The 11,385-nt window shown below is 46.5% G+C and overlaps 1 protein-coding gene across 2 annotated transcripts; it reads right to left on the reverse strand.

The window, feature by feature from the left end:
• Positions 1–2,557: 2,557 nt before the first annotated feature.
• Positions 2,558–9,663, reverse strand: EDN1 (endothelin 1). Of its 2 annotated transcripts, none has more exons than XM_015534654.2 (5): positions 7,671–9,032; positions 7,355–7,523; positions 5,748–5,906; positions 5,477–5,590; positions 2,558–3,831 (listed from the first exon to the last, which is right to left on the reverse strand). In XM_015534654.2, exons 1-5 carry the CDS (start codon positions 7,801–7,803, stop codon positions 3,729–3,731), a joined length of 678 nt encoding a protein of 225 aa, XP_015390140.2. In that variant the 5' UTR covers positions 7,804–9,032; the 3' UTR covers positions 2,558–3,728. The 2 variants fall into 2 exon arrangements, with proteins under 2 accessions (XP_015390140.2, XP_007073164.1); XM_007073102.3 differs by lacking the exon at positions 7,671–9,032 and adding an exon at positions 9,053–9,663 and having other exon boundaries at positions 2,560–3,831.
• Between the last annotated feature and the right edge of the window lie 1,722 nt (positions 9,664–11,385).

Raw genomic sequence — 11,385 nt, forward strand, 5'->3', positions numbered from 1 at the left:
ACACAGCCGTTTTACTGGGAAAGCAGCAGGACATGTGACAGACCATTCCACCACTGCACTCCTCAAGACAGCAGGAGCCTTTCATAGTATCAAATCTTTCCTCTACATACTTGAAAAATATTCATTTCCTCTAAATCTTCCAGCTTATTTTACTACTGACCCTCATGCCCTGAGACAGCTGCTGCAGGCTACTGGAGCAGGAAGCGTGGAGGAAGAAGGTGTCAAGACCCAAATAGTAAAAGAAATAAGGAAGGAAAGAGAGAGAAAGAGAGAGAGAGAGATGAAGAAAGAAAGAAAGAAAGAAAGAAAGAAAGAAAAGGAGAGAAAGGAAAGAAAGAAAGAAAGAAAGAAAGAAAGAAAGAAAGAAAGAAAAGGAGAGAAAGAAAGAAAAGAAGGAGAGAAAGAAAGAGAGGAAAGAAAAGAAGGAAAGAAAGAAAGAAAAGGAGAGAAAGAAAGAAAAGAAGGAGAGAAAGAAAGAGAGGAAAGAAAGAAAAGAAGGAAAGAAAGAAAGAAAGAAAAGGAGAGAAAGAAAGAAAAGAAGGAGAGAAAGAAAGAGAGGAAAGAAAGAAAAGAAGGAAAGAAAGAAAGAAAGAAAGAAAAGGAGAGAAAGAAAGAAAAGAAGGAGAGAAAGAAAGAGAGGAAAGAAAGAAAAGAAGGAAAGAAAGAAAGAAAGAAAAGGAGAGAAAGAAAGAAAAGAAGGAGAGAAAGAAAGAGAGGAAAGAAAGAAAAGAAGGAAAGAAAGAAAGAAAGAAGGAAAGAAAGAAAGAAAAGGAGGCAAGAAAGAAAAAAGAAAGAAAGAGAAAAGAAAAGAAAGAAAATTAAAAAAAGGAAAGGAAAGGAAAGAACAGAAAAGAAAAGAAAAGAAAGGAAAGGAAAAGAAAAGAAAAGAAAAGAAAAGAGACCCTTATCACCTTTGCTTGCTGTGTTGTTCTATTACTCCATGGCTTCTTCTCATTTCAACTCCCTCTTAAAGGTAATGGACCCACATCCTCCGAGCTCAGACCTTCACTGTCTCGTGTCCACTCAACTTCTTCATGACGTTGCAGGCTCTTTCTTCGAGCCTTTAGACAGATTCCCCTCTCGCTCATTTAACAGGGAAGGAAACCCACGATACGGAGGGACCAAATGGTTGCGCAAGATTAAATAGTGACCAAGTTCAAGCCAAGCCCCTTGTCATTGTGGACAAAAGTCCACAATTCCCTTAAGAATTACACGCTGAGAAACAATTTGCTAGATTAAGCAATATCTGGTCCTTGGAGTCCTGAGATCAAAGCTCTGCCTGGCCTTTGGTGCATAGACAGAAATCTGTTCTAAATGGACTTCCTGAAACTGCATTTTGAGATATTAGACTGTCTCTTAAAAGAAGAGAGAGAGAGAATGGAAGATGAGAAACAATGTCAATAAAGATAGAAACTCTGCCTAGGACATTGTCGATGCACACCTGAAGGCTGTTATTTAACATCCTTCAAATGTGTCCTTGTTTAGACAACAGTGATCATCATGAGCTAATATTTGTTGAATGCCAGGCATTCCTTGCTATTGGGAAAGGATGGTAAAGAGTCTCGAAAGCTCGTCAAACCCTTATGGGCTTCTGTTGGTAATGGCCATTGGCAATATCAGTCTCCCGGATGGTTTGGCGAGGCCAGGAGGGTGTGCAATAGTGCCCGTGTTCCAGAACCAGGACTTGGTGTCTCTTCCTCCACCGGCTTGTGTCCAGTCCGGGGCTACTGAGGACAAGCAAAGGCACTTAGTGTTCCTTAATAACCAAGCTCTTAATCTGAGCGATAAATGAATAAACAAATAAATAAATAACATTCACAATGCTACGGGGGACCCATAACTTGCCCTCGGCAGGCTGCTTTCTCCAAGCATTTCTCTGGAATGCGGAATGGAATTTCATCTCTGGAATGGTGTGGAACCGGATATAATTCGGTGACTTTTTGGGGAGTCGTCTTGCCATTGCTTCCTTCAGCCCGTTAATATGGAGAGAGCACCTCTCACCACACCATCCGCTTGAGCTGTTGGATCCTGTCTAACCGCCTAAGTAAAGTTAATGGATGAAGTAAGCCCCTGGAGAGTTTTCAGGAGGAGGGGAAGCAGAAAGCTGCGATCCAGGGAAAGACAGAGGTATCGAAGCTGGGTTTTTGTTTTGTTTTTAATGTCATCTGAAGGCAACTTTGAAGATCCAGATGGAGTTCTTTCATAATCAGCCAAGACTATTTTCCTTCTTATTGTCACCTAAGAAACCATTTTCTTTTTTTTTTTTTTAATTTTTTTAACGTTTATTTATTTTTGAGACAGAGAGAGACAGAGCATGAACGGGGGAGGGTCAGAGAGAGGGAGACACAGAATCTGAAACAGGCTTCAGGCTCTGAGCTGTCAGCACAGAGCCCGACGCGGGGCTCGAACTCACAGACCGCGAGATCATGACCTGAGCCGAAGTTGGCCGCTTAACCGACTGAGACACCCAGGCGCCCCTAAGAAACCATTTTCAATCACTTCCTTTCATAATTCTTAGCATCACAGCCCACTTCTTGGGAATTTCAGAAACGACTCAAAATCAGTACAGTAGGGAAAAAAATATTTATTTTCTAAAGTCATTACCTTGACAGGCAAAACAAAGCATTTTTCTCAATTTCATTCAGAAATACACTTAAAAAAATACATAGACCAATATGGCCTGCCCAGACATATATTTAACATGGTAAATATAAGGAATAAACTGTTAGAATATAAATATCTATAAAAAAATAAGTACGTCAAAATTTATTCCAACCTCTTCCATTAGCCACTTACATAAAGGAAAATAATTTCACTGCTTTAAAGCATAACCAAATGTTTACTTTTCAACGTCTTCCATAAACAATTCTACCCATTGTGTTTCCAAAGCTCAAGGCAAGGGAACCTCCTGATTCAATGATCTTTTTTCTTGTGGATCAGAGCTAGTAGATTACCATGAAACGTTATATCTACTACTGACGTGTTAGACTAGACATCTACGAGGCCAAGATTTACAACGGGGGCTTTGGGGGGAGGGGAGGGCAGGAGGGGGAAGAGCGAAGGGAGGCAATAATTAAAGGTGGGGAAATACTTCTTGCCAGAGTGCAATATAGGTGAGGTAGACTCATATTCATCAAACCCATCCTGATTTTACAGTAGTAACAGTGTCTTTCCATTTGCATTTTTGTGAATTAAAAAAATAATAATAAAAGTCTTTTGCTTCTTTTTTTTTTTTTTTTTACTTGAGTGTCCTTCGAGTGTGTTTTCAATTTGTGCATTCCTTAGAAAATCTTTGCATGGACTTTGGAGCTTCTCCCTGAAACGTGCCAGGCGCCTGAGTGAGACACAAACACTCCCTTCGGACCCTCTTCAGAAATTCCACCGCGTGTGGAATCTCCTGTCCTCCCTCTGGAGGATGCCACCCTAATCCACAAGTCACTGTATCTCTCTGCTTTCTGCGTGGTCCAACCATCACCCCAGATGAGGAAAGACGGAAGCGGTCACCACTGATGGAAGCAAATGAAGACAGATTGGGGGGACTCCTTAACCTTCCCTGGAATGTTTACAGTGAGGACACTGGCCCGTTGCCAGTCTGGAGCAAGAAACGGTCTAAGCAGGGAGGATGCTTTTGCTCTGATCCCAGCCATGTGGAGAGAGTGCAGAATCAGCCACAGGGTTCCCTCCAGGGAGGAGATGGCATGTGACAGGCCCCGGCCACCTGCCATCAATCAGTGCGTTCGGTTGTGGGTCACTTTCTTCTCTCTGTAGATCTCCGCTTTCAGATTTGCAACACGGAAAGCTGTTTTGATGCTGTTCCTGACGGCGTCCAACCTATTAAACAAGACAAGAGAAAACAAATGTTATTTTCTTAAAAAATCTTTGCTGGGCAAAAGAGGCATCTAAAATTAGAATCTGAGTCCAGTGCCTGAACTTTCGCCGCCGACCGCAACAGCATGCTTCCCTTTGTTAACCTCAAGTGAAAATAAAGCCTGCCCCTTATGCTTGGAATAGGGGGGAGAGGAAGGGAGCAGCGGTCATATCTAAAGGGAACTGGGCATTAAATACAAATTTAAAGTACAATTTCAAGGTAAGCTAGAGATATTGTCTTGTCTCCTGTGCTCCATCCCAACTACGACCACCACGGGACTCTACAGAGAAACTGACTCAACGCAGGCTTCAAATAATCATGGATATCTGCTTTGTCACGTAAGGAAATTAAAGGTAACTTGATGGGAAAGAAACTTTAAAAAGAGAGGAGGAATATAGCTTTGCTCCAAGCAAATATGGTACCACAAATAAAAACCATATATATATACACATATATATATACACATATACACATATGTGTATACACATATACATATACACATATACACATATGTGTATACACATATACACATATGTGTATATATATGTGCATATATGTATATGTATGTATGTGTGTATATATATATATATATATATATATATTGCATTGACCTGAGTTGCTATAATAGAAACTAATAGAAAAACAATAATAATTTCCAAGTCTGTTTACCCATCCCTGTGATCTGGGGGAAGATCATCAGTGGCCTGAGATTATAAATATGGAAAGTGCAATGGCAAAGTGAGAAGTCACAGACAGCTAAGGATGTCCCACACACCAGCAGTAAACCCCTCAGAAGGAGTTCATGGCCGTCAGGACTGTGCTCAGAACACTTTGAGCATAGAACCTCCTGCCACTGGATTTCTAGGAAAAGTGCCCACGGACCACGATAGGGAAATGTGGAACACGTGACAGATCTGAATGCAGGTTTCTCCCCTCCAGCTTGTGAATGCTGACATGTCTTGGGATATGGAAGGGTCATCACTCAAGAGGTAGAGAGCCATCACAACCCTACGGTGTTGCCTGATCTACGTCCTTTCTCTGCCCCAGCTCACGACCTACTAGAAAATGGGAGAGCTTTTCAGAAAGACATTGGCTCTCCACCGAATGCACTTCCCTGTTTAAAAGAAAAATAATAATAACCCCCCAACACAGCTCGTTCTAATTCTCACCTACCCTACCTAATGACTTTACTCTCCCTTGGGCCATTGGAATAACTGCTACAACTTTTGGAAACCTTAATTACGTCGGACACTTTGATTTAAAAATAAAATAAAATAAGCAACCAAAAAAAACCCCCCAAACAAAAACCCTCTCCCTGAAAGGACTGTTAATTTCTCAAGCAAAGTGGTAAATACACTGATGCAGAAAAGCAAGGACTAGCTATGACCAAATGACAAAGGTGTCTGTAGATATATTCTGTTTGGAAAATCTACCTTCAGACGGGGCGGCATGTGATTAAGATCACCAAAGTGCGTAGGGGGCAAAGGTCTGCATTCAAGGTCTTCAAAAAAACATCTGGGAGGGATTCCTCTGCTCTTTTGAATCCACAGACTACGAAAATCTGTGTTCTCTTCTTCCAAGCCTTTCTCCTATTTGCGAGTCTCTTACCTTCTTATTTTTCTTCCCGCCACCAGCTGGTGATGAGTACACTTTTCTCCAAGCTCAGAACAGTCTTTTCCCTTCTTCTGGTCATCCCAGCCCTTCTCCATACTGTCTTGGCCCCTGTTACAAGACAGATGGGGAAATGTACTTCAGCAATGGGACTCTCGTTCCTCACAAAGTCTCTGTTAATATCTCTTAAGCAAAAAGGCAACAACATCATGACAGGACGATCGGGAAGCCATAAAACTGATCGAAAGCAAACGTGTTTCTACCTCACCTGAGCTCTTTTCCCACTTGGCAAAAAGTCCAGCACTTCTTGTCTTTCTGGCTGGCACACTGACATCTATTCCTGTGGTCTGTCGCCTTCGTGGCAAGTAAGTCCTTTAAGGATCGCTTAGACCTAGAAGGGCTTCCAAGTCCATACGGGACGATGTGCCTGTTATCAAAAAAAGAGGAATACAAGATATTAGCATGATTAACAGTCTTCAAAACGACGCATTCTGTGGCGAAAACTCATTGTAGCGAGGCACAAGGCTCTCACCACACAGCTCCCGGTAGCCCAACTTAGGAAGGTCAAGTGTGAAGGTAGTCAGGGTCCCACACCCATCAATGGCCCTGAGGGCGTGTACCCCTCCAGGAGAAAACCAGTCTAACTCGAAATTCCATTTTAATTAGTTAACAACGTTCTCTTTTAGCTCAACACAAGCAGCTTTGGGGTGTTTCGTTTTTTGTTTTGTTTTGTTTTGTTTTGTTTTGTTTTGTTTTATTTGTTTGTTTTGCTTTGGTATCTATTTCTTTTTTTTTCTTTTTTTTTTTTTTTTTTTTTACTTTTCTAACTTTCCATCTAGTTAACAGCTCTTGGGGGGGGGGGGGGGGGGGCGGAATTCAACGCAAAACCATGACTCACAAGATTTTGAAAATCTCTTTCCAGTTCAAGTCACGTGATAATGCTAAAAGTGCCCCCTGCCGGGGGCGGGGAGGACACACTACTGTACCTAGGTTTGCACATCTGCAATTGGTGACACCAGGTGACTAGTAGAAGGACTCATTTGCCAGAAGGCTCTCTAGTAATTTCCAAAGTGTCCCTTTTGAGTCTCACCTAAAAGGGATAAAGTCATCCCCTTGGAAGGATCACCCTTTAAGTATTAGGGTCACTGTGGGTTTTGTTTGATTTGATTTTGTTTGGACTCTGGTCATGCCTCGCCAAAATGGGACCCGGCGTGTTTTTGTTTACGGCTGCTTCTGACGGGTGAGCTAGTTTCCAGGGTGAAGGGATGGGAGACTGTTTTCTTCGAGCTGGAGGCAGAAGAGAAATCTATGGGCCCTGTTTCTATTGCTGTCTTGAAATAGGCTTTTCTAAAGGGAAAGTACAGAGGGGTCAGGACATCCACGTTCTGGGTCCAGCCCTGCCACGGACTCACTCCTTGGGTTTTTGCTTTTCCCTAGGTAAAAGGAAGGGATTGATGATCACTCTCTACCACCCTTTCTGCCTCAAGAGTAGCATAGGTTAGACTAACCCACATATGCCCTCAGTAGCTTATTCCCGAAGCGCGGTCAGACCCCACCAGAAGAACATCCCCCTCCGAAATGCGTGGCAATGACCTGCTTGTCACCACCATTTTCCATCTCTCCTGTCATGAGTGTTTGAGCCACAGGGTCTCAGAAGACCCTCCCCCCCCCGCTTCCCTGGCTGTTGCAAAGAACCAACCTGCCTGGGAATTCTCAGGAATAGAGGGGCACTGCCCCCACCCACCGAGGCACCTTCACGTCCTTCAGAATCCAGACCAGGGGCTCCCCGCAAAGCAACTAGCAGGAAGTGGGCTCCAGGCTGGAGCGGCCAGAGGTAAGGGATAGCTAGCGTTCCGACGCCCTCTAGAGACTCACTCGGGAGTGTTGACCCAGATGATGTCCAGGTGGCAGAAGTAGACACACTCCTTATCCAACAGGGAAGAGCAGGAGCAGCGCTTGGACCGTCGGGGCCGCCAGGGCGCACTGGGAGCCGGCTTCTCCCCTCCGCTGTCCGGGCCAGTGCTGAGCTCCGCGCCCAAGACCGCTGGGGAGAGAAAAACGCCGGTCAGCAGGGCATTTCCCCGGGGATCTAGCCGGGCAGATCAAAGCCCACCTTCAGCCGGCCTTCGGCAAGAAACACAGAGCAGAAAGGGCTCTTTATGTGACTTCATGTTTGCCCCCACTGGCTTACCCACTTTCAGGGAGATGACACGTGTGCAGGGGAAACAGCCACCAGAAAAGGGGACTGGCCCCCATGAAGCAGCCCCCAGAGGAACGCCCAGACATGCTGCCGGTGGGAAATCTGGGTGGCTTCTGCATGGCATTCAGGAGGACGGTGCCTTCAAGTTGGCCGCTGACCAAAGAGCTGAAGTTGAATAAATCGTCTGCCTCTTCCTCGCTTGGGAGCCACGTCCCCATGCAGGTGAGGGGAGTACCGACCACTTCACGCCTGGTGGAGGGCAGGGACTAGCCCAGGTGATACGCAGCCCTCAAAATTAGGTGGAGGTCAAGAGCTTTCGGGGGGTGAGTGGAGAGAAAGAAGAGAAACCAGCTGTACGATACTCATCGCAGGTGGTAAACTCTGAGGAAACCCCTGATCTCGGGTGAGACTGAGCAGCAGCTTGGGGACCTAATCAAGGTTCTGTGGGCTTCGAATTGGGAATCCCAGGAGAAGGATGGCACGTGTCCGGTTCACCCCCTCCCCCTTCCCCACCGAAGAATCGCCTCTTCTCACTGACAAGTTAGCCATGTGGCTTATCTGCCCAATTTTGTACATTTCAAATGATCAGACACATTCCAGGATTTTCATTCCCTTGACATCTTTTCTCTTTAGTCAGGGTCATGAAAAGACACACACAAAAAAGGGCATTGACCCTCAGAAGGGGGAAACAGGCAGATGCACACAGACTATCTAAACCCTTAAGCAGCCAGCCTTTATCCTAGCTCCCCTCCCACGACAGGTGAATACAACTGAAAATAGACCTCACGCTGTTTTGGGTGCCAAAAACCTGCCAAAAGAGGCCTAAAGTCAATAATGACAAATTTTAAAGAAAACATCTGCTTCACCCTGAAACTGCCCCAGGGGGTTGTTCAGCAGACTGTTCGGCAGGTGATTTTACTGCTCATATATTGCTCGAATGACTGGAATAAAATTCCTTGGCTCTGAGCTGAAATGTTTAAATATTTTACACCTTCACTCGCTATTTAAACAGTCTTGAAATAAAATACAGAAGTTCCTATATGTGCTGTTACCTGTACGAACACCTACACCGCGAATATACCTTTGGCGAAATTGTATCTTGTCTTTACTTTTCTTGAATTGTATTTTTAAAAGCCAAGGAAATATACTACACAAGAATAGTATGTTACTTTAACGCCATAGGAGCAATTGTTTTCAGCAGAGGAATGTTTTTCCCCCCACTAAAAAAAACTGAAGTAACTTTAGGCAGTAATTCCCAGGCACTTGATATCTGACCTGCGGTAATAAAAAGAACGGGAAAACAGAAGCAGGAAAAACACGAAGGTGGACAAGAAGACATTAACATTCAGAGATTTACAAGTCGCCGTGCCTACCTGCTTCTGGAGCTCCTTGGAAAGCCACAAACAGCAGAGAGAAAATCACGGGGAAATAATCCATTGTGGTGCAAAAAAAAAATTTTATAAAAAAAAAAGGGGGGGGGGGCGCGGATCAAAATCCTCCCCTGCCAACGAAACCCAAAGGAAAACGAAGAAAAAGAGCTTCAGTTGCCTCAAAGCGCTTCTGGTTATTCAGATCTCAACGCGATCCTTCAGCCTCAGGGCGCTTTTAACGGGCAGCAAAAGAAGTTTCTGCCAGGAGGGCCGGCAGTGGGAGCGGTCTGAAGACGCACGCGGCGGTGGCGTGCGGGGGGACCCGGCAGCGCGACCGAGGACCCTCTGCGCGCTCGCCGCAGCGCCGATGCAGAAGCGCGTCTGACTAGGACAGCTCTCCGCCGGCTTTTTATATTGAACCCCTATAGAGTGGGGGTAAACAGCTCCAACTTTATTCCAGCCCCAGACAATGTTATTGTGTTATTAGTCACCAACAGGCAACGTGCAGCCGGAGATAAGGCCGGGCTCTAAAGGAAATCACTGCTAACTTCAGAGGCAGACGCCCGCCGTCTGACAATTCAGGGGCAGGGCTAAGAAAAAGAAAATACCCATTAGAGAGACCTTTGGTAAACCTGCCCGTGCAGTGCTTGAGTCTGCTTCCCCTTTGCGAGCTGCCAGCCCCAGAGTTCAAGAATCAGAAGAGGGACTCCAGAAAAGTCATACCATTGGTATGAAAAGTATGAGCTACAGTTTAAATAGATTGTATTGTTGTGCGCGGGTTTTTTTTTTTTTTAATTGTTGTTCCCTGCATTCTCCTTTTATGTCGCCCGATTCCTTAGTGTTGATCACACAAGGGAACGCTCTCCCCCTTCACCCCACCCCACCCCCACCCCCGCCCACCACTGGGGGTCACATTATTGTGGCAGATCAACATATTTGTCCCTTACTCCCGGCCCCCTCCCCCCCCCACCCAAGTCTTTTTTGCTGAAGTTCTTTGCGTGCGCAGTGAAAAAGATCCGTGGAGGAACAGCAAGGAAACGACGTTAAAAAAACAATTAGAGTCCTTGCGGGCACGCAGCCCGGTGGCATGGAGTACAAGCCCCCGTAAGCTTTCTTCTGTGCCCCCACCCTCTTTCCGCTTCCCCCCAACGCCCCAGGTTCGGGAGCACCCACCGGTGTTCAGAAATAGCGGGAGAGGACCGCCAGGGGGCGATGCAGAGCCACAGGGGCTGATGTTTCTTGAGAACAAAAAGTAAAAACCTTGGCTCCCAGATAACAGAGGGAAGGCAGCCCAGATGACCGCTCAGGAGTGGCAAGGAATAGAAAGGGCTGCCTCTCGGAATAATGTACTTACTGCCAGCGCGGGGACATCTTCTCTGGATTGTCCTCTCCCCCCACCCCCCTCGGGTTCTTCATTTAGGACAAAGGGGCCTTCTTGTAGGGGGGTTAGGTGAATGTGTGATGAGGGTGGTGTTTGGGAAGGGGGAAATGGCCATGCCGAATATGGAGATCAAGTAACAAATGCCCCACATTTCAATAATGGGTTACATTTTCCAAGTGAGGTTTATTTGCCCTCGAAATGCCCCCTGAAGTACCCACCGGGCAGCCACTGTGGCCTTGAACGTTTGGTAATACACAAAGCAAACCGTAAATGGAAGACGTCGGCTTTCTCAGGTAGCCTCGCTTTGCAGGTGGTAAACCGAGGCACCCAGGGTTTCGATGCTCTACCCAAGTTCCTGCCGTGCCCTGAGTGAGTTCGGAGCGTCTCCCCTGCCCAGGAGGAAGATGTGTCTACACCTAGCACTTCGGGGCGCCGTCAGAGAGATGCTTCCTCCAGTTCCTCACCCTGTTTAACCCCGATCCCCTCCCCTCCCCAGGGTGGACGAGGGAGGGGTAGTCACATATACCCAGGAGGATCCCGTCAAACCCTTCCCTCCTCCCCCCGCTCACCCGTCACCTCTAGAACCAAAAGGAGATTTTATCCCAGCAAGGAAGCTGTGGACCTGGGCACACGTGGGAAGTGTGGGCCTCCCTGGAAGTTACAGCTGGGGAGACAGTTACAGTAGCCGTGTCAGGCCTGTAAGGAGATCTGTCCCCTAAAAGGGCCGCTGCAGCACGAGCTGGAGACGGGGGAGAGGCAGGTACCCTCCTGCCCACACCCACACTGGAGAGGCCTCCACCCAGGCCCCAGGGGACTCTGCCTGGGCCTTCTGCCTCTTCATAGGCTTACCTCAGCCCAGCCCTGGGGGGCTGGGGAGGGCACAGCTCCCCCTAGAACGGGGCGGGGGTGGGGTGGGGAAAGGTGACATCAAGCCGGAAGCCAGGTTTGCCCACCT

Source organism: Panthera tigris, chromosome B2 (genome assembly GCF_018350195.1).
Source record: "Panthera tigris isolate Pti1 chromosome B2, P.tigris_Pti1_mat1.1, whole genome shotgun sequence".
Classification (NCBI taxonomy): Eukaryota; Metazoa; Chordata; class Mammalia; order Carnivora; family Felidae; genus Panthera; species Panthera tigris.